Genomic DNA, 23,746 nt, shown 5'->3' with positions numbered 1-23,746 from the left:
CAAACATAAAAGTCTGCACCATCTAAACCAGTCAAGTGCTCATTGTGGACTCTGAAGGGGCGGGGCCTGGACATGAAGACGGAGTGAGAGCTGGTGTCCTCCGGTTGATGACTTGACAGTCTGACTGATGAGGACGGACAGCAGACACACGGACTCACGCACATGTCCGCCGGCCATCGACACATATGAACACACGTCTTTAAACACAGAACATTAACAAAAGGATGTCTGCTGGTTCTAGTTATGGTGGGTCTTTAGTGGTACTGAGATCCTTTACTGAAGTGAAAGTACCAATACTACGAGGTTAAGACATCACAAGTAAAAGTCATTCAGTCTCTTTGTGGAGGTTTTGGTTCGTTTGATTCACATGTTAAAATGAAGGATACATGTGGAGTCCTTCATTAGTCTGTCTGTAGTGAACTGGCCCTTCATCAGTCTGTCTGTAGTGAACTGACCCTTCATGTGTCTGTCTGTAGTGAACTGACCCTTCATCAGTCTGTCTGTAGTGAACTGACCCTTCATCAATCTGTCTGTAGTGAACTGACCCTTCATCAATCTGTCTGTAGTGAACTGACCCTTCATCAGTGTCTGTAGTGAACTGACCCTTCATCAGTCTGTAGTGAACTGGCCCTTCATCAGTCTGTCTGTAGTGAACTGACCCTTCATGAGTCTGTCTGTAGTGAACTGGCCCTTCATCAGTCTGTCTGTAGTGAACTGGCCCTTCATCAGTCTGTCTGTAGTGAACTGACCCTTCATGGGTCTGTCTGTAGTGAACTGACCCTTCATGAGTCTGTCTGCAGTGAACTGACCCTTCATGAGTCTGTCTGTAGTGAACTGACCCTATATCAGTCTGTCTGTAGTGAACTGGCCCTTCATGGGTCTGTCTGTAGTGAACTGACCCTTCATGGGTCTGTCTGCAGTGAACTGACCCTTCATCAGTCTGTCTGTAGTGAACTGACCCTATATCAGTCTGTCTGTAGTGAACTGACCCTTCATCAGTCTGTCTGTAGTGAACTGACCCTTCATCAGTCTGTCTGTAGTGAACTGACCCTATATCAGTCTGTCTGTAGTGAACTGACCCTTCATCAGTCTGTCTGTAGTGAACTGACTCTTCATCAGCCTGTCTGTAGTGACCTGACCCTTCATCAGTCTGTCTGTAGTGAACTGACCCTTCATCAGCCTGTCTGTAGTGACCTGACCCTTCATGAGTCTGTCTGTCGTGACCTGACCCTTCATCAGTCTGTCTGTAGTGAACTGACCCTTCATGGGTCTGTCTGTAGTGAACTGACCCTTCATGAGTCTGTCTGCAGTGAACTGACCCTTCATCTGTCTGTCTGTAGTGAACTGACCCTTCATCAGTCTGTCTGTAGTGAACTGACCCTTCATCAGTCTGTCTGTAGTGAACTGACCCTTCATCTGTCTGTTTGTAGTGAACTGACCCTGCATCGGCCTGTCTGTAGTGAACTGACCCTTCATGGGTCTGTCTGTAGTGAACTGACCCGTCACACAGAGGTTCTGGTCCAGGAGTTCTGGTTCTGGACCTGGTAGGTCCGTCTGCTGTTGAATGGGACCAGAATAAAAGTTATATTTCTGCTCTCAGTATGGTGATGGAACCCAGACTGTGACAGGAATGTTCTCCTGAGAACAGTCCTTCAAAGAGGGGGGGGTTCTGAAGAGGTTCACAGCACTGGTTCCTGACGGGGGGTGGTGGGGGGGTTCTGAAGAGGTTCCCAGCATTGGTTCCTGAGGGGCGGGGGGTTCTGAAGAGGTTCCCAGCACTGGTTCCTGACAGCTGGAAAACGTTGTCATTGAACTGTGTTTTCAGATGAAATGTCGCTGCAGACATATTGTGTCCTGCAGGTCTCCTCCTCTTCCTCCTCCTTTTCCTCCTCGTCCTTGCCAGGAGGAGTTACAGCCCAGAGGGAGAACAGGGAAGCAGAAGGGGGAGAGACTTGAAAGGGGGCGGGGGGGGGGGGAGATAATCTGAGTGTGTATGTTACAGGGTAATTATTAGTAATTAGAATATTATTCTAATACTGTCATATAGACAGCCTCCAGTACAGCCTGATAACACACACACGCACACGCACACACACCCAGAGGCATTGGGCTGACTGCTGCATTATTCATGTTTGCCCTGAGGCAAGTTAGCTCGCTGTGCTAACGCTAATGCTGTTAGCGCCCAGTTACTGTTCCTGTTGGAGATCTGAGTTCACTCACACACACATACAACACACGCACACAACACACACACACTGTAACACGCACACACAGGAACACAAACTTCACATACCTTCACGAACACACACAAATACAGAGTTTGATGTCCTTGAAAGTAAAGCAAGAATGTGTGTGTGTTGTGTGTGTGTGTGTGTGTGTGTGTTGGGTGTGTGTTCTGTGTCTGTGTGTGTTGGTTGTGTGTCTGTGTGTGTTGGTTGTGTGTTGTGTGTTGTGTGTCTGTGTGTGTGTGTGTGTGTGTGTGTGTGTGTGTTGGGTGTAGGGTGTAGTCACTATGTTGAACTTTGTCTCTAATCAGGGTTTCTTTTTATAAACTCTGAGGTCATGTTAAAGTGGGGAACAGGGCCGTTTATTGGACTTGAGGACAACAGGGGCTTTGCCTGGACCTCTGTAAGGGGTACAGACCTCTGTAAGGTGGATAAAGACCTCTATAAGGGGGTACAGACCTCCGTTAGGGGATACAGACCTCCGTTAGGGGGTACAGATCTCTATAAGGTGGTACAGACCTCTGTAAGGATTGTAGTATGCTGTTAAACCCCACACAGGTGAGATTGGAGGTGAAACGGTCAAACATAAGGAAGTCTCGTTGGTGTTTGAGTTTGAAGTCTTGCTGGTGTTGTTGAGTTTGAAGTCTCGTTGGTGTTGTTGAGTTTGAAGTCTCATTGGTGGTGTTGAGTTTGAAGTCTCGTTGGTGGTGTTGAGTTTGAAGTCTTGTTGGTGTTGTTGAGGTTGAAGTCTCGTTGGTGTTGTTGAGTTTGAAGTCTCATTGGTGTTGAGTTTGAAGTCTTGTTGGTGTTGTTGAGGTTGAAGTCTCGTTGGTGTTGTTGAGTTTGAAGTCTCATTGGTGTTGAGTTTGAAGTCTCGTTGGTGTTGTTGAGTTTGAAGTCTTGTTGGTGTTGAGTTTGAAGTCTTGTTGGTGTTGAGTTTGAAGTCTCGTTGGTGGTGTTGAGTTTGAAGTCTCGTTGGTGTTGTTGAGTTTGAAGTCTCGTTGGTGTTGTTGAGTTTGAAGTCTCGTTGGTGTTGAGTTTGAAGTCTCGTTGGTGTTGTTGAGTTTAAAGTCTCGTTGGTGTTGTTGAGTTTAAAGTCTCGTTGGTGTTGTTGAGTTTAAAGTCTCGTTGGTGTTGTTGAGTTTGGAGTCTCGTTGGTGTTGAGTTTGAAATCTTGTTGGTGTTGAGTTTGAAGTCTCGTTGGTGTTGTTGAGTTTGAAGTCTCGTTGGTGTTGTTGAGTTTAAAGTCTCGTTGGTGTTGTTGAGTTTGGAGTCTCGTTGGTGTTGTTGAGTTTGGAGTCTTATTGGTGTTGAGTTTGAAGTCTCATTGGTGTTGTTGAGTTTAAAGTCTCGTTGGTGTTGTTGAGTTTGAAGTCTCCTTGGTGTTGAGTTTGAAGTCTCCTTGGTGTCGAGTTTGGAGTCTCGTTGGTGTCGAGTTTGAAGTCTTGTTGGTGTTGAGTTTGAAGTCTTGTTGGTGTTGAGTTTGAAGTCTCGTTGGTGTTGAGTTTGAAGTCTCGTTGGTGTTGTTGAGTTTGAAGTCTCGTTGGTGTTGTTGAGTTTGAAGTCTCGTTGGTGTTGTTGAGTTTGAAGTCTCGTTGGTGTTGAGTTTGAAGTCTCGTTGGTGTTGAGTTTGAAGTCTCGTTGGTGGTATTGAGTTTGAAGTCTCGTTGGTGTAGTTGAGTTTGAAGTCTCGTTGGTGTAGTTGAGTTTGAAGTCTCGTTGGTGTTGTTGAGTTTGAAGTCTCGTTGGTGTTGTTGAGTTTGAAGTTTCGTTGGTGTTGAGTTTGAAGTCTCGTTGGTGTTGAGTTTGAAGTCTCGTTGGTGTTGAGTTTGAAGTCTCGTTGGTGGTATTGAGTTTGAAGTCTCGTTGGTGTAGTTGAGTTTGAAGTCTCGTTGGTGTAGTTGAGTTTGAAGTCTCGTTGGTGTTGTTGAGTTTGAAGTCTCGTTGGTGTTGTTGAGTTTGAAGTTTCGTTGGTGTTGAGTTTGAAGTCTCGTTGGTGTTGTTGAGTTTGAAGTCTCGTTGGTGTTGTTGAGTTTGAAGTCTCGTTGGTGTTGAGTTTGAAGTCTCGTTGGTGTTGTTGAATTTGAAGTCTCGTTGGTGTTGTTGAGTTTGACATCTCGTTGGTGTTGATTTTGAAGTCTCGTTGGTGTTGATTTTGAAGTCTCGTTGGTGTTGAGTTTAAAGTCTCGTTGGTGTTGTTGAGTTTGAAGTCTCGTTGGTGTTGAGTTTGAAGTCTCGTTGGTGTTGAGTTTGAAGTCTCGTTGGTGATGTTGAGTTTGAAGTCTCGTTGGTGTTGAGTTTGAAGTCTCGTTGGTGTAGTTGAGTTTGAAGTCTCGTTGGTGTTGAGTTTGAAGGCTCGTTGGTGTTGTTGATTTTGAAGTCTCGTTGGTGTTGTTGAGTTCAAAGTCTCGGTGTTGAGTTTGAAGTCTCGTTGGTGTTGTTGAGTTTGAAGTCTCGTTGGTGGTGTTTGAGTTTGAAGTCTTGCTGGTGTTGTTGAGTTTGAAGTCTCGTTGGTGTTGTTGAGTTTGAAGTCTCGTTGGTGGTGTTGAGTTTGAAGTCTCGTTGGTGGTGTTGAGTTTGAAGTCTTGTTGGTGTTGTTGAGGTTGAAGTCTCGTTGGTGTTGTTGAGTTTGAAGTCTCATTGGTGTTGAGTTTGAAGTCTTGTTGGTGTTGTTGAGGTTGAAGTCTCGTTGGTGGTGTTGAGTTTGAAGTCTCGTTGGTGTTGTTGAGTTTGAAGTCTCGTTGGTGTTGTTGAGTTTGAAGTCTCCTTGGTGTTGAGTTTGAAGTCTCGTTGGTGTTGTTGAGTTTGAAGTCTCGTTGGTGTTGTTGAGTTTGAAGTCTCGTTGGTGTTGTTGAGTTTGAAGTCTCCTTGGTGTTGAGTTTGAAGTCTCGTTGGTGTTGTTGAGTTTAAAGTCTCGTTGGTGTTGTTGAGTTTAAAGTCTCGTTGGTGTTGTTGAGTTTGAAGCCTCCTTGGTGTTGAGTTTGAAGTCTCGTTGGTGTTGTTGAGTTTGAAATCTTGTTGGTGTTGAATTTGAAGTCTCGTTGGTGTTGTTGAGTTTGAAGTGTCGTTGGTGTTGTTGAGTTTGAAGTCTCGTTGGTGTTGAGTTTGAAGTCTCGTTGGTGATGTTGAGTTTGAAGTCTCGTTGGTGTTGTTGAGTTTGAAGTCTCGTTGGTGTTGTTGAGTTTGAAGTCCCTTTTGTGTTGTTGAGTTTGAAGTCTCGTTGGTGTTGTTGAGTTTGAAGTCTCGTTGGTGTTGTTGAGTTTGAAGTCTCTTTGGTGTTGTTGAGTTTGAAGTCTCGTTGGTGTTGTTGAGTTTGAAGTCTCGTTGGTGTTGTTGAGTTTGAAGTCTCGTTGGTGTTGAGTTTGAGTCTTGTTGGTGTTGAGTTTGAAGTCTCGTTGGTGTTGTTGAGTTTGAAGTCTCGTTGGTGTTGTTGAGTTTGAAGTCTCGTTGGTGTTGTTGAGTTTGAAGTCTCGTTGGTGTTGAGTTTGAAGTCTCGTTGTTGAGTTTGAAGTCTCGTTGGTGTTGAGTTTGAAGTCTCGTTGGTGTTGTTGAGTTTGAAGTCTCGTTGGTGTTGTTGAGTTTAAAGTCTCGTTGGTGTTGTTGAGTTTAAAGTCTCGTTGGTGTTGTTGAGTTTAAAGTCTCGTTGGTGTTGTTGAGTTTGGAGTCTCGTTGGTGTTGAGTTTGAAATCTTGTTGGTGTTGAGTTTGAAGTCTCGTTGGTGTTGTTGAGTTTAAAGTCTCGTTGGTGTTGTTGAGTTTAAAGTCTCGTTGGTGTTGTTGAGTTTGGAGTCTCGTTGGTGTTGTTGAGTTTGGAGTCTTATTGGTGTTGAGTTTGAAGTCTCATTGGTGTTGTTGAGTTTAAAGTCTCGTTGGTGTTGTTGAGTTTGAAGTCTCCTTGGTGTTGAGTTTGAAGTCTCCTTGGTGTCGAGTTTGGAGTCTCGTTGGTGTTGAGTTTGAAGTCTTGTTGGTGTTGAGTTTGAAGTCTTGTTGGTGTTGAGTTTGAAGTCTCGTTGGTGTTGAGTTTGAAGTCTCGTTGGTGTTGTTGAGTTTGAAGTCTCGTTGGTGTTGTTGAGTTTGAAGTCTCGTTGGTGTTGAGTTTGAAGTCTCGTTGGTGTTGAGTTTGAAGTCTCGTTGGTGGTATTGAGTTTGAAGTCTCGTTGGTGTAGTTGAGTTTGAAGTCTCGTTGGTGTAGTTGAGTTTGAAGTCTCGTTGGTGTTGTTGAGTTTGAAGTCTCGTTGGTGTTGTTGAGTTTGAAGTCTCGTTGGTGTTGAGTTTGAAGTCTCGTTGGTGTTGTTGAGTTTGAAGTCTCGTTGGTGTTGTTGAGTTTAAAGTCTCGTTGGTGTTGTTGAGTTTAAAGTCTCGTTGGTGTTGTTGAGTTTAAAGTCTCGTTGGTGTTGTTGAGTTTGGAGTCTCGTTGGTGTTGAGTTTGAAATCTTGTTGGTGTTGAGTTTGAAGTCTCGTTGGTGTTGTTGAGTTTGAAGTCTCGTTGGTGTTGTTGAGTTTAAAGTCTCGTTGGTGTTGTTGAGTTTGGAGTGTCGTTGGTGTTGAGTTTGAAATCTTGTTGGTGTTGTTGAGTTTGAAGTCTCGTTGTTGAGTTTGAAGTCTCGTTGGTGTTGAGTTTGAAGTCTCGGTGTTGAGTTTGAAGTCTCGTTGGTGTTGATTTTGAAGTCTCGTTGGTGTTGTTGAGTTTGAAGTCTCGTTGGTGTTGAGTTTGAAGTCTCGTTGGTGGCGTGTCGTCCGTACTTTCTTATTTTAAACCAAACCTCGATGTTGATCCTAAACTTTACTAAGTGGTGTTCATTTGAGTTCCCATCGTTAACCACTGTAACCGAGTGGTTATAGTTGTGCGACTCAGAACGTGACATCTGACTCTACCTCCCCCTGTTCACTTCCCTACATCCTTGTTTCCTGCTTCCTTCTCTACCTTTCGTTTCCTTCCTGTCTGAATATCTTCCGTCCGTCAGAAAAACACAGTCTGTTGTTTTCTTGCTGCCATCTTGTCTCATGCTCACTGTCATCGTGTGTGGTTATGTGTGTCTCACCAGCTAAATGCCACCACTGACACCACAGGCCACTTCTGTCTGTCAGAGTGGGTGTGTCCACTGTCACTTTCAATCACACACACACACACACACTGCCCCAGGTGCTGCAGGAAGCTGCACGTGTCATTTCCTCTGCCTGTCCAGTCTCGTCCAATCACCTCTCAGGATCACGTTTTGCGGAGTGTTCGCATTACCACATGCTAATGGCTAACTGTGAAGCTACTAGAACTGAACACACACACACACACACACACACACAGAGCTGCTGGTGTTTTACAGCCGATAATAACACACATTAGATCAGCCTGGGTACACAGTGCTAATTGGCGTTTGTTTGTGTGTGTGTGTGTTTGTGTGTATGTATGGGGGGGGTCAGTGTGTGTGACATGGAAAGACAAATACAGGAAGGAAACGGCTGCTTCCTGAAGTCTGACGCACAATAACTCTCTTCCTCTACCTCCTCCTCTCCTCCTTCTCTACCTCCTCCTCTCATCCTCCTCTATGTACTAGTAGTACTGATGTACTCTGAGGCAGTACTACTACATCTGTCTCTGTCTCTTCTTTGTGTACTTTATATGTTTATATGTTTCTTCATCTCAACTCTTTTACTGAGTTTCGTTTCTATTATTTCTTCTGATGTTCTTTTTTTCTTGATTCTTTAATATTTTTTCTCTCTCTTCATCTCATGTCCTTGTTTCCTTCTCTTATCTCCTAGTTTCCTTCTCTGTCTGAACCCTGTTTTCTTTCTCCTAGTTTTTTTTGTTTTCTAGAATCTTCTCGTTTCAGTTTGTTCTCTCGTCCTCATTCGTTGTTTCACTCTAACTCTTTCTTGTACCGATCGGTTCTTCTTCAGACATGTTTGTAGTTTTTCTGACTCTTGTGTGAAATGTAGTTCTTCTGTGTTATCAGTGCAGCTTCATATGTTTAATCAGAGTGTTTGTAGCGTTGTTAACATTCTGATGCTCACTCAGCGTCGGTCCTTCTGAACAATAAGAGTCTGTCTGAGAGAGAGAGTCTTTATATACATCACCAGGTCCTCTTACATCATCATCTTATAGTCTATTAATATCTATTATCATCTATTATCATCATCTTATACAGTCTATTAATATCTATTATCATCTATTATCCTCTTATATAGTCTATTATCATCTATTATCTATTATCATCATCTTATACAGTCTATTAATATCTATTATCTATTATCATCATCTTATACAGTCTATTATCATCTATTATCATCATCTTATACAGTCTATTATCATCTATTATCATCTATTATCATCATCTTATACAGTCTATTATCATCTATTATCATCTATTATCCTCTTACAGCATCATCTTATAGTCTATTATCATCTATTATCATCATCTTATAGACTATTATCATCTATTATCATCATCTTATAGTCTATTATCTATTATCATCTATTATCAACTTATTTCCTCACATAGTATTTATCGTAGACCATCTCATATTAATCTCTGGCTCATTCTGATTGGCTACAGGATGTCCAATAATAACTGTAATAATAACTGTAATAATAACTGGGTCCTCCAGCTTCTGTTCAATGAAACAGGAAGTGATGTGATGGCAGTGACTCCTCCCACAATAGTTTTACTGACCTCATTCAGAGACGATGTGATTTAATTTGTAGGACATCATTAAAGTAAAGTAAAGACTCATTCCATCCAAAATGGCCGACTTTAAAAACAACCAATACCTTTATTAAAACCAGAGCCGTTAGTTTAATCACTTAGTCCATTATCAATTAGTAAATACGAAAATTAATGAATTGTTTTTGATCATTTAATAAAATAAATATCTTCTCAGATTTGAAGTTTTTTTTAATCAAACTCGATTCTAAACTGAATATTTTCACTTTGGACTGTTGGTTGATTCAAAGAAGACTTTTTATTAATATTACTTCAGTCAATGTCATTGCAATAATATTTCATATTACTGCAATGGTATTTAACTTTATTGCAGTAGTATTTTGACTTTAATGCAGTAGTATTTTGACTTTATTGCAGTAGTATTTTGACTTTATTGCAGTAGTATTTTGACTTTAATGCAGTAGTATTTTGACTTTATTGCAGTAGTATTTTGACTTTATTGCAGTAGTATTTTGACTTTAATGCAGTAGTATTTTGACTTTATTGCAGTAGTATTTTGACTTTATTGCAGTAGTATTTTGACTTTATTGCAGTAGTATTTTGACTTTATTGCAGTAGTATTTTGACTTTATTGCAGTAGTATTTTGACTTTAATGCAGTAGTATTTTGACTTTATTGCAGTAGTATTTTGACTTTAATGCAATAGTAATTGAATGTTATGGAGCCTTTTTCTTTTACAGTATTTCAGTAGTATTATTCATCTACATGTACAAACTATCGTATATATTTCACTTTCTGTTCACAGTAGAAATACACAAAGTGATGCTGTCATCGCTCAGCTGATCCGTGAACAGTTCTTAAAGCCTCCTGATTCAACACAAAGTACTCAAAGTACACACAGTACTCAGAGTTAAGCTTCAGAGAGAAAGCAGCAGGAGGAAGAACGGGTACTTGCAGAGAAAACCACAGAAGAAGAAGAGACGAGTGATTTTCCTAATCAGGACCAGATGGTTTCATTCAGCTGAACGTACTTCAGAGAGAGAGAGAGAGATGAAAAGAGAGGAAAAGTTAGTGAAGAAGACACGTGTGTGTGTGTGCATGTGTGAGTGTGTGTAAGTGTGCGTGTATGTTTGTGAGAGAGAGAGAGTGTGTGTGTGTAGGTGTGTGAGTGTGAGTGTGTGTGTGTGAGTGTATGTGTGTGAGTGTATGTGTGTAGGTGTGTGTGAGCGTGTACGTGTGTGTGTGAGTGTGTACGTGTGTGTGTGTGTGTGTGAGTGTGAGTGTATGTGTGTGTGTGTGTGTGTTTGGCTGTTAATAGATTACAGTGTAATAGGGATTGGCAGCAGCAGGGGTCTAATCCGGCCCACCAGCAGATCAGCTAAATGTTATCAGATCTCTACGGACTCTAATAGAGACTCAGAGAGTTAACTTTTTTAACTCGTCATCTTGGACTGTTTCCTTTATTTACTCTCCTGTGTTCACCAGCAACTCAGATTTAGAAAATATCATGCAGATAAAAACGTAAAAACACATTTAAAATGCTGTCAAGGCCATCTGTCACCACCTAGTGGGAGTCCGCAGGACCAGGGTCCAGATAAAACCAGGATCCATGGAAACCTGTGAGGAGAGAAAACACAGACTCAGCCAGCCCTAACTATAAACCTGAGCCAGCCCTAACTATTAACCTGAACCAGCCCTAACTATAAACCTGAACCAGCCCTAATTATAAACCTGATCCAGGCCTAACTATGAACCTGAACCAGCCCTAACTATAAACCTGATCCAGCCCTAACTATAAACCTGAACCAGCCCTAACTATAAACCTGAACCAGCCCTAACTATGAACCTGAACCAGCCCTAACTATAAACCTGAACCAGCCCTAACTATGAACCTGAACCAGCCCTAACTATAAACCTGAACCAGCCCTAACTAGAAACCTGATCCAGGCCTAACTAGAAACCTGATCCAGGCCTAACTAGAAACCTGAACCAGCCCTAACTAGAAACCTGAACCAGCCCTAACTAGAAACCTGAACCAGCCCTAACTATAAACCTGATCCAGCCCTAACTATAAACCTGAACCAGCCCTAACTATAAACCTGAACCAGCCCTAACTATGAACCTGAACCAGCCCTAACTATAAACCTGAACCAGCCCTAACTAGAAACCTGATCCAGGCCTAACTAGAAACCTGATCCAGGCCTAACTAGAAACCTGAACCAGCCCTAACTAGAAACCTGAACCAGCCCTAACTAGAAACCTGAACCAGCCCTAACTATAAACCTGATCCAGCCCTAACTATAATGTGGTGAGTGTTTTTGCCTCCCGGACTGAAAGCTGGTTCCACAGAAGAAGAGCTGAAGGCTCTGGCTCCTGTTCTTCTTTCGAGGTTCTATACGGTGCTGTTGGTTTCCAGATCAATAACATCTACAGAAGCTACATCATTAGATCACTGATGTCGGAGGTGTTCTGGGCCGAGTTTAACATCAGGAAGTTGCAGCTCATCCATGTTTTTATGTCCTGAAGACATGCTTGAATTTTAGCGAGCTGGTTGGTTTCATCTTGATCGATAGATATAATTGACTATCATCTGCATAACAATGACAGTTTATGGAACCTATGAATATCATTTAGCTATACTATATACTATAATATACATATATTATACTGTACAGTATACACTTCTCTGCGGTGGTGTTCAGGCTGTGAAGGGTTAACGGAGCTCTAACTTGTAGGACTTGTAGTTATTGATCAGAAGACTGGAGAATAAAGAGGACAGACGATCAATAACTGCACATTATGATTAATTACTACTGCACGCACACACACACACACACACACACACTGTGTCCACAGGGTGTGTTTTCTGTTCCCTGTCATCACTCTCTGTGTATGTGTGTGTGTGTGTGTGTGTGTGTGTGTGAGTGTGAGGAAACGTGTGTGTTTCTCTCATTTCCTGTCGTGGAGAAAAACGCCGTGACAACAATCTGCTCCCTCTGAAACTGTCTGTCTCTCCACCTGTCTGTCTGCCTGTCTGTGTGTCTCTCCACCTGTCTGTCTGCCTGTCTGTGTGTCTCTCCACCTGTCTGTCTGCCTGTCTGTGTCTCTCCACCTGTCTGTCTGCCTGTCTGTGTGTCTCTCCACCTGTCTGTCTGTGTCTCTCCACCTGTCTGTCTGCCTGTCTGTGTGTCTCTCCACCTGTATGTCTGTCTCTACTAGTATCAGTAACAGCGATTGAGAGGCTGAGATTGCTTTTTTGTGTTTTCCTCTGAGTGTGTGTGTGTGTGTGTGTGTGTGTGTGAGAGAGAGTGAGTTTGAGTGTGAGTGTGTGTGTGTGTGTGTGTTCAGTTTGTTATATAGATGCAAATTCATAGAAGCAGATTAAACAGATTGTGTCTCGTATCTGTTGACGAGCTAACACTGTCCTGAGGGAGTGTGTGTGTGTTTAATGTGCCTTCTGTTACAAATAAAGAAAATGAGCCTTCCAGCTATTTAATGCCAACGCTTTGAGATGAGACACACACACACACACACACACACACACACACACACAGAGTCATTACGCTGAAGAGGCGTCGAACCCTAAATGTCATAAAATATATTTACACACATATAAGCAGAATCAGTGTGTGTGTGTGTGTGTGTGTATCATAGACAGAGAGGATTCTGGGACATGTGGATGAACTCTGAGGATCATTTAAACTCAAACTAAAGCTTCAGAGTTGTAATAGTTCAAGTAGAACTAAACATGGCCACCTGTCTGTGTTTCAGCCTGTCTGTCTGCTCAGGCCCAGGACTGCTCTCTGGTCCAGTCCAAAGAGGACGACTTCGACTGGGAACAAGGAGACACGAGAGAGAGACCGGCCAGCAACCCCTGGATCCCTGCAGGTACCTGTCTGTCTGCCTGTCTGTCTGCCTGTCTGCCTCCCCTTAGGCTCTGCCCACAGAGATGTGTCATCATGTTGACTATTAGAAAGAGAATAAAGTGTTTTGGTTCATGTCGTGGTTTTTGTGTGTTGCTGAACGAAGTGTTGAGTTGGTCCTTGAATGCAGCATCCCAGTGACGGTTTGTACCTGAAGGCAACACGAGAGAGAAAAGCTGCTGCAGCTTCTGTTATCTGCTATTGAGCTGCTGCTCTGAGTTATAGACACTGAAGGCACCACTGTGTGTGTGTGTGTGTGTGTGTGTGTGTGTGTGTGTGTGTGTGTGTGTGTGTGTGTGTGTGTGTGTGTGTGTGTGTGTGTGTGTGTGTGTGTGTGTGTGTGTGTGTGTGTGTGTGTGTGTGTGTGTGTGTGTGTGTGTGTGTGTGTGTGTGTCACATGCGGTTAGGCCGCTGACGAATGAGAATGCGGCGCTCTTAAATCACAGAGCCAATCACGTGAGAGACAGGCTGAGTGAGGACACACAGAGAGGAGGTGGTTACTGTCCTGTTTACTGTGATGGATGGGGGGGGGGGGGGGTGAGAGGAGAAGAGTTTGTCTCCTCCTTTCTCTTCAATAAAAGAGGAGTTGTGTGTGACTAATTGCAGCCAATCCAGGCAATCAGCTCCACACACACACACACACACACTCCTCTCTGTGGGTCGATCTCCTCCCGTCTGATGTGTGGAGCAACGAGCCGGGCACTAAATCTAACCAACCCTCCACCACAGATTGTGTGTGTATTAGTAGTATTACTAGTAGTAGCAGTATTAGTAGTAGTAGTAGTAGTAGCATTATTAGTAGTTTAAGTAGTAGCAGTATTAGTATTAGTAGTAGTAACAGTAGTAGTAGCATTAGTATTAGTAGCATTATTAATAGTTTAAGTAGTAGTAGTAGTCGTATTAGTAGAAGCAGTATTAGTAGTAGTAGTTGTAGTAGTATTAGTAGCATCATTAGTAGTAGCAGTAGTATTAGTATTAGTAGCAGCAGCAGTAGCAGCAGTAGTATTAGTAGTAGCAGTTGTAGTAGTATTAGTAGCATTATTAGTAGTATTAGTAGTTTTAGTAGCAGCAGCAGTAGTATTAGTAGTATTAGTAGCAGCAGCAGTAGCAGCAGTAGTATTAGTAGTATTAGTAGTAGTAGTATTAGTAGTAGTAGCAGTAGTATTAGTATTAGTAGCAGCAGCAGTAGCAGCAGTAGTATTATTAGTATTAGTAGTAGTAGCAGTAGTATTAGTAGTATTCGTAGTATTTCTGTCTGTTTACCGTCACTGAACCACATGTCGACTGTGTTGTCATTGGTGGAAGAAGTACCAGATACTTTACTGCAGGAAAGTACTAATACCACACTGTGAGAATACTCCACTCAGAAACCTTCTGAGGTAAAAGAACACTTGATCCTTCAGCTTTACTTCATTCACAACGGACCCTTTTTAAATGGGACTTCTGAATGTGTTCACACAAAAAACCTCCACAGAGCCGCTGTTCTCCACTGTAAGTCGTCACACACACACATACACACACACACACACACACAGACACACACACACAGGCATCGATTGACCAGTGATTGCAGGCTCCATTTAATGTTCTTATAAATGGTACAAGTTCAATCTAATCTGAACCATGTAGCTCTATGCTGTCAGTGTGAACAACAGTAATCTTCTCTAATACCCTTTACTGCCACGCACACACACACACACACACACACACACACACACACGCTCACACACGCTCACACACACACACACACACACACACACACACACACGCTCACACACACACACAGAGTGTTTCAGGCTGTGGACGGTGGATCTTTTCCTGATGTTTCTCTGACTTACAGACTCGTTAGCGGTTCTTTACTGTAGAACGAGGAGCTGAGTGTGTTAACACTTTATGATAAAATCATTCTGTGGTTCATTGTCGGAGGTTCCCGTGAAGGATCCCTGGAGAACCCAGAACCAGGACCAGGACAGAACCCACGTCAGTCCTGAATCTGAATCTGTTTGTACACAGAATGTTCTACTGCAGTTCTTTACCTCTACACAGCTGGTTCTACTGCAGTTCTTTACCTGTACACAGCTGGTTCTACTGCAGTTATTTACCTGTACACAGCTGGTTCTACTGCAGTTCTTTACCTGTACACAACTGGTTCTACTGCAGTTCTTTACCTCTACACAACTGGTTCTACTGTAGTTCTTTACCTGTATACAGCTGGTTCTACTGCAGTTCTTTACCTCTACACAGCTGGTTCTACTGCAGTTCTTTACCTCTAAACAGCTGGTTCTACTACAGTTCTTTAGCTGTACGCAGCTGGTTCTACTGCAGTTCTTTACCTGTACGCAGCGGGTTCTACTGCAGTTCTTTACCTGTACACAGCGGGTTCTACTGCAGTTCTTTACCTGTACACAGCGGGTTCTACTGCAGTTCTTTACCTCTACACAGCGGGTTCTACTGTAGTTCTTTACCTCTACACAGCTGGTTCGACTGCAGTTCTTTACCTCTACACAGCTGGTTCTACTGCAGTTCTTTACCTGTACACAGCGGGTTCTACTGCAGTTCTTTACCTCTACACAGCGGGTTCTACTGCAGTTCTTTACCTCTACACAGCGGGTTCTACTGTAGTTCTTTACCTCTACACAGCTGGTTCTACTGCAGTTCTTTACCTGTACACAGCTGGTTCTACTGCAGTTCTTTACCTGTACACAGCTGGTTCTACTGCAGTTCTTTACCTCTACACAGCTGGTTCTACTGCAGTTCTTTTTCCATGCGGTACTGATTCTCCTGCTTGTCGATAAAGCAGCCTCTTCTTTGGTTCTCTGGTGTTTGGAGGTTCTCCTCTAGTTTTCTGGATGTTCCCATTTTTTTCCTCTGGACTCTTTGTCTCCATGCGTTCCTTTAGGCCAACAGGACGTCGCCTGTCAGTCACAGCTTTTGGCCAATGAAAAGCCTCAGTCTCAGGCTTTTAATTGATTGGCTCCAATCAGGGATGACCAGAGGGAAAACACACACACTAAAGGTGTGTGTGTGTATGTGTGTGTGTGTGTGTGTGTGTGTGTGTCTCTGTGGGGTTCAGGGTATATTAATATTTCTAATAGGACTGTTATCAGCTCACTGCCAGCTGTACACAGTAAACACACACACACACATACACAGTGAAGCTTCAAGGCAAATACAAACACAACACACACATACACACACAGACACACACTCTGTGTCTGTCTGTTGTGTGATAACTCCCACAATGCCTTTCTGTGTTAAAGAGACCTGGAGGTCAAAACCACTTTTCCCTGAGCGTGTGTATGCTGTAAACAACAACAACACACTCACACACACACAGCTGCAGTCGAGCCAACAGGTAACCAGTGTTTAAAGGTGAACGAGTCGGTGTGTGTTTGAAGTTTTGGACTTTGTTTGGCAGATAAATAATAGAAAGCTGTGTGCGTATTTGTGTGTATAGTGTGTGTGTGTGTGTGTGTCTGGGTTAATTAGTGTGTTAAAGGGTTTATCAGCGTGTCGGCATGCAGGAGATTCATCCAGCCTTTGAACATGACGTGTGTGTGTGTGTGTGTGTGTGTGTGTGTGTGTGTGTGTGTGTGTGTGTGTGTGTGTGTGTGTGTGTGTGTGTGTGTGTGTGTGTGTGTGTGTGTGTGTGTGTGTGTGTGTGTGTGTGTGTGTGTGTGTGCGTGCGTGTGTGTGAGAGTCTAGTGTAAAGCTACTATCAGCGTCCTGCCAAAACCAATTAAAGCCTCATTCGGGAGTTTAAACACACAGAGCGACTGTGACTCAAATCCAGCCAATCAGAGGAGAGGTCACGCTGACACGCAGGCTCCCTATTGGCCAGTTTATTGAATCTAAACGCTTTGACATTTTGTTAAAATCCTTTTGGTCTTTTTCTTCTTCTCGGGTGTCAGATGGATATCAGCTCCATGTCTGTGTGCGCACTGATAGCTCCAATGGTTAGCTCAGCCTACCTTAGCACAAAGACTAAATACTGGGGGAAACTGTTACCCTAGTTTAGCAAAAAGACTAAATACTAGGTGAAACTATTAGCCTAGCTTAGCACAAAGACTAGGTACTGAGGGAAACTGTTAGCTTAGCTTACCAATATCTCTAGATGCCTTTGATAGTGAAGGAAACAGTTCTGCAGACAAGAGATTATTTTTCTATCGATATTTGGTTTTAAAATTAGACATTAATCTACATCCATAATTATTAGACCGTTAATCTACATTCATGATGATTGTTAGACCGTTAATCTACATTCATAATGATTATTAGACAGTTAATTTACATTCATGATCGTTGTTAGACCGTTTATCTACATTCATAATGATTATTAGACCGTTAATCTACATTCATAATAATTAATAGACCGTTAATCTACATTCATAATAATTATTAGACCGTTAATCTACATTCATAATGATTTTTAGACCGTTACTCTACATTCATAATAATTATTAGACCGTTAATCTACATTCATAATAATTATTAGACCGTTAATCTACATTCATAATGATTGTTAAACCATTTATCTACATTCATAATGATTATTAGACCGCTAATCTACATTCATAATGATTATTAGACCGTTAATCTACATTCATGATGATTGTTAAACCATTCATCTACATTCATAATGATTGTTAGACCATTAATCTACATTCATGATGGTTGTTAGACCGTTTATCTACATTCATAATGATTATTAGACCGTTAATCTACATTTATAATGATTGTTAGACCGTTAACATACATTCATGATGATTATTAGACCGTTAATCTACATTCATAATGATTATTAGACCGTTAATCTACATTCATGATTATTAGACCGTTAATCTACATTCATGATGATTATTAGACCGTTAATCTACATTCATGATGATTATTAGACCGTTAATCTACATTCATGATGGTTGTTAGACCGTTAATCTACATTCATAATGATTATTAGACCGTTAATCTACATTCGTAATGATTGTTAAACCGTTAATCTACATTCATGATGATTGTTAAACCGTTAATCTACATTCATGATGATTGTTAGACCGTTAATCTACATTCATAATGATTGTTAGACCGTTAATCTACATTTATAATGATTGTTAGACCATTAACATACATTCATGATGATTATTAGACCGTTAATCTACATTCATGATGATTGTTAGACCGTTAATCTACATTCATGATGATTGTTAGAGCGATCATCTACATTCACAATGATTGTTAGACCCTTAATCTACATTCATGATTATTAGACCGTTAATCTACATTCATAATGATTGTTAGACCGTTAACATACATTCATAATGATTATTAGACCGTTAATCTACATTCATAATGATTATTAGACCGTTAATCTACATTCATGATGATTATTAGACCGTTAATCTACATTCATGATGATTATTAGACCGTTAATCTACATTCATGATGGTTGTTAGACCGTTAATCTACATTCATAATGATTATTAGACCGTTAATCTACATTCATAATGATTATTAGACCGTTAATCTACATTCGTAATGATTGTTAAACCGTTAATCTACATTCATGATGATTGTTAAACCGTTAATCTACATTCATGATGATTGTTAGACCGTTAATCTACATTCATAATGATTGTTAGACCGTTAATCTATATTTATAATGATTGTTAGACCATTAACATACATTCATGATGATTATTAGAGCGATCATCTACATTCACAATGATTGTTAGACCCTTAATCTACATTCATGATTATTAGACCGTTAATCTACATTCATAATGATTGTTAGACCGTTAACATACATTCATAATGATTATTAGACCGTTAATCTACATTCATGATGATTATTAGACCGTTAATCTACATTCATAATGATTGTTAGACCCTAATCTACATTCATGATTGTTAGACCGTTAATCTACATTCATAATGATTGTGAGACCGTTAATCTACATTCATGATTGTTAGACCGTTAACATACATTCATAATGATTATTAGACCGTTAATCTACATTCATGATGATTATTAGACCGTTAATCTACATTCATGATGATTGTTAGACCGTTAATCTACATTCATAATGATTGTTAGACCGTTAATCTACATTCATTATGATTGTTAGACCGTTAATCTACATTCATAATGATTGTTAGACCGTTAACATACATTCATAATGATTGTTAGACCGTTAATCTGTTATTTGTTATATCTGTTTACACCTGAGCCTTTAAACCTGTTTGAAGGTTTGTGTCGACATGTTTTCAGACATTTGATTTTCCAGTCAGATCCTGAAATCGCTGCAGGAAACACACACACACACACACACAGCAGCAGGAAGTGTGTGTTATTTGTGTAAATCTTCTCAATGCGCTGCAGCTGCCTCTCCTCACGTTTCAATATAACTCTGGTAATAGAATTACCCCCCACCATCTGTGTGTGTGTGTGCTGGGTCTGATAGGATTGGTTTAGAGAAGGCAGGGGTCATCTGTGATTGGCCGACAGGTGAGAGGGGGCGGGAGGTTAACGAGACAGAGAAACGCCAGAACACGGTGGAGATGTTTTTCTGTTTCTTGTCAGTTTGAGATGTTTGAGGAAGAAACAGACTCTGCTCTCATTGGTTATCTACTAATAATCTAATATGTCACCAACAGCAGATCAAGCCAATATATATATATCTTGATTTAATATGAATATGTACAGATTTCACAGATGAGGTTCTCTTTGAGTGTTTCACTTCTCCAGCAATTAGACCAGACCGACAGACTCCTCTTTGATTCTCTTCTTCGTTGAATGACCTCATGTCACGTCTCTGATTCCACGTCACACACACACACACACACACACACACACATTTTCAACATTCCTCTGTTGCTACGGAAACAGCTGGTACACACACACACACGTACACACATGTTTTCACACATACACACTGAGACATGACCAAACCAGTCAGGACCACACATGGGGACAGAGAAGAAGAAGTAAAACATGTTGATACTCAGGTTATCTTCATAGAAGAAGAAGTAAAGTAGTCGAACATTTATCAAAGTGAAACTACACATGAATTCATGTTTTCATCTCCTCATCAGGCTGTTTCGTTCTCCTCATTTATCTCCTCTTCCTCTTCCTCCTCCCGCTCTTCCTCTTCTTCTTCCTCCTCCTCTTCCTCTTGCTCCTCCTTCTCTCTGCGATGATTAAAACTCTTGTTTTTCTAATCGATTCTCCTCAAGGACCATTGATTCGCTAACACACACACACACTTGTAAATAAAGCAGGACGCTGTTCAAACGGTTTCAGAATAATTTCTTCATGTTTAGTAAAATAATCAAGAGTGAAATAAATAATAACTCATCGTAACCACGGTGACGAGATATTATGGTCTGTTGTGTGTAATGTTAAAGAAATAATAACTCACGTGTAACTGATTGTGTCTGTTGAATCATATCGTGTCTCTCACTGTCTTATAGAGCGACGTTACACAAATACAACTGAAGTCACAGACGAAGAAGAACTTGAATTTCAAAATAAAGTCTCACAAAAATCATTGAAATGTCCGAGAGAAGCTTTTAACCGTCTGTGTGACTGACAGCCAGTACTTCATTGTTACCATGAAGACGCCCTTCAACCCACCGACACTGTGTGTGTGTGTGTGTGTGTGTGTGTGTGTGTGTGTGTGTGTGTGTGTGTGTGTGTGTGTGTGTGTGTGTGTGTGTGTGTGTGTGTGTGTGTGTGTGTGTGTGTGTGTGTCAGACTTCTCTCGCAGTATTGATTTGAATTTCATAGAAACTTTAGAGAAAAGTGAACCCAGAGCTCGCTTGATTGACAGCTGTAGTCATGACACCAACACACACTAATGAGGGACCACACTCAGACACACACACACACAGAGGCTGGGTTTTGAGATTCAAAGCTTTAAAGTGAATGCTTTTATTCTGAAGATTTCCAATTGTAGAATTTCACTGAAGACAAAATGAGCAATTTGTTCACACACACAGAGTTTATTTTCCATCTTTATTGATGAATTATGGATTAGCTGCTCTAATATATCAATGAGTCTTTTATTTTCTTATTTCCTTCTGCTCTGGATTTCCTGTTTGGTCCTTTTTATCTTTGACCTGTGCTTTTATTTTGACACACAGGGAGAGGCTAATTTTGTGTACACAATGCCCATATGCTTTTTTGTCATTGTGTACTACTTTAAAATACCTTTATTGATGCGGTGTCACTTCCTGTGTGCAGGCTCCTCCTTCTTGTTCGTGAACACGTCGGGTCGGTACGGAGGTCAGCGCGCTCAGATGCTGCTGCCGCCGCTCAAAGAGAACGACACGCACTGCGTCAGCTTCCTGTTCTACCAGGCGGGAGGGCGGGAGGGCGCTGCGCCCGCCACGCTCAATGTCTACATCAAAGGTACAAATACTGCCTCATGGTACTCTCAGGTGTGTCTGTATATGGAGGCGTAGCTCTCGGGTGTGTCTGTGTGGAGGCGGAGCTCTCAGGTGTGTGTGGGTGGAGGCGGAGCCATCAGGTGTGTGTGTGGAGGCGAAGCTCTCAGGTGTGTGTGGGTGTTTGGCGGAGCCATCAGGTGTGTGTGTGTGGAGAAGGAGCTCTCAGGTGTGTGTGCGAGGAGGCGGAGCTCTCGGGTGTGTCTGTGTGGAGGCGGAGCTCTCAGGTGTGTCTGTGTGTTGACAGTCTTTGTGTTTCCTGCAGAGAACAACAGTCCTCTGGGAGTTCCTGTCTTCAACTCTTCAGGCCCTGCCTACCACATCTGGAAAGGGGTAGAGCTAGCAGTGTCCACCTTCTGGCCCAATTACTACCAGGTAACACACACACACACACACACACACACACACACACACAGGTGCTGTGTACTACCACTGTTGATAATCAGAGTACTCATGCTGATGCTGGTCTGTGTGTCAGGTGGTGTTTGAGGCGGTCAGCACCGGTCAGAGAGGAGTTCTGGCCATCAAGGACATCATGCTGCAGGGACACCAGTGCAGTAAGTACAGTCACAAGCCCCGCCCCCTTATAGAACCGGCTCCTAATTGGTTAACGAAGTTTACTACTGTCTTAATTGGATAACGATGTTAAAAGATGAGCTGGCATCGCAGAATCAAGGTCAGTGTGTGTGTTTGTGTGTGTGTGTGTGTGTGTGTGTGTGTGCATATGTGTGGTTGTGTGTGTGTGTGTGTGTGTGTGTGTGTAGAGACAGGGGAGCTCATTAAAATATAAATTGATTAGCATGGACTTTGATCCATCCGTCTGTTTATCTACCTGCACGTCTGTAGACTCGCATATTTTATGTTGCTTTGTTATGTGAACAACAACCACGCACACACACACACACACACACACGCACACACACACACAGTGCTCATCCTCCACAATCCATTTTCTGATTGGATCGGTGAGATTTTTGCAGGAAAAGGTTAACCGTTACCACGGTGATATCAGTAAGATGATGAGGTCATCAGTGTGTTACCTCTGACCTCTGTGTGTGCGTGTGTGTGTGTCCTCAGTGAGCACCCCACACTTCCTGCACATTAAAGGCGTGGACGTAAACGCAGGACAGACGGCAGCGTTTCACTGCACCGTCAACGGACGACCGCAGAGCAACCTGCTGCTCTACCTCCAGGTACACACAATACTCATCAATAACTATCAATACTCATCAATAACTATCAATACTCATCAATAACTATCAATACTCATCAATAACTATCAATACTCATCAATACTCATCAATAACTATCAATAACTTTCAATACTCATCAATAACTATCAACCTGCTGCTCTACCTCCAGGTAATAACTATCACTAGTTATCAATAACCATCAATAACTATCAATACTCATCAATAACTAGTGTATTCTGTGTAGTTTGTGTACTCTGTGTAGTTTGTGTACTCTGTGTAGTTAGTGTACTCTGTATTTTGTGTACTCTGTGTAGTTTGTGTACTCTGTGTAGTTAGTGTACTCTGTATTTTGTGTACTCTGTGTAGTTTGTGTACTCTGTGTATTTTGTGTACTCTGTGTAGTTTGTGTACTCTGTGTAGTTAGTGTACTCTGTATTTGGTGTACTCTGTGTAGTTTGTGTACTCTGTGTAGTTAGTGTACTCTGTATTTTGTGTACTCTGTGTAGTTAGTGTACTCTGTATTTTGTGTACTCTGTGTAGTTTGTGTACTCTGTGTATTGTGTGTACTCTGTGTAGTTATTGTACTCTGTGTAGTTTGTGTACTCTGTGTAGCTAGTGTATTCTGTGTAGTTTGTGTACTCTGTGTAGCTAGTGTACTCTGTGTACTCTGTGTAGTTAGTGTACTCTGTATTTTGTGTACTCTGTGTAGTTTTACTCTGATGTTTTGTGTTTTCGGTTGCCAGGGGATGGGCGGTCGCCAGGCGGTCGTCAGGGAAACCAAACCGGTGAACTCTCGTCGCTACGTAGCGAGCTACGATGTAGAGAACACGACTAAAGGAGACTCTGGGCGCTACCGCTGTATCGCCCAATCAGAGCGAGGCGTGGGCGTGTCCTCCTACGCTGACCTCACAGTCAAACGTGAGTCCTGTCGTCTGATTGGCTGATAACGGTTCAAATGGTTTTGTTTTGTTTTTATATTCTTGTTATTTTCTCTTGTTTTGGGGTTTTGAGTTTTTCAAGCTTTTGAAAAATTTGGTGTAAATATTTTAATATTCTGATTCTTCAGATAAAATGTGTTTGTTTGAACGTTTGAAACGAGACGACGTTCGTTAACGTGAATATGAACTGTGAGGACTCGTTTAACACTTAGTGATACATTCAGTCAGGGGAGGACACGTTGGTAAGAGATACCAAGCTAACTAGCTAACTACCAACCTAGCTACCAAGAAATTAAGCTACCTAAGCAGCAGGACTAGAGGCTGGTTCAAGGCAAACCTGAGTCATGTCTCTCTCTCTCTGTCTCTC

The 23,746-nt window shown here is 41.9% G+C and overlaps 1 protein-coding gene across 1 annotated transcript in view; it reads left to right on the top strand.

The window, feature by feature from the left end:
• Positions 1-23,746, top strand: part of LOC142939549 (receptor-type tyrosine-protein phosphatase mu-like) — a 102,902-nt gene that overhangs the window by 17,685 nt on the left and 61,471 nt on the right. Inside the window, exons 2-7 of the mRNA XM_076082747.1 lie at positions 12,655-12,771; positions 21,046-21,213; positions 21,514-21,623; positions 21,727-21,805; positions 22,326-22,441; positions 23,185-23,359. Coding sequence (XP_075938862.1) covers positions 12,655-12,771; positions 21,046-21,213; positions 21,514-21,623; positions 21,727-21,805; positions 22,326-22,441; positions 23,185-23,359 — 765 coding nt within the window. The remainder of the gene's footprint in view (positions 1-12,654; positions 12,772-21,045; positions 21,214-21,513; positions 21,624-21,726; positions 21,806-22,325; positions 22,442-23,184; positions 23,360-23,746) is intronic.

Source organism: Anarhichas minor, unplaced genomic scaffold (assembly GCF_050575085.1).
Source record: "Anarhichas minor isolate MPS153535 unplaced genomic scaffold, ASM5057508v1 ptg000101l, whole genome shotgun sequence".
Lineage (NCBI taxonomy): Eukaryota > Metazoa > Chordata > Actinopteri > Perciformes > Anarhichadidae > Anarhichas > Anarhichas minor.
Note: the sequence above shows the minus strand (reverse complement) of the source record. Positions and strands in the feature narration are given on the sequence as shown.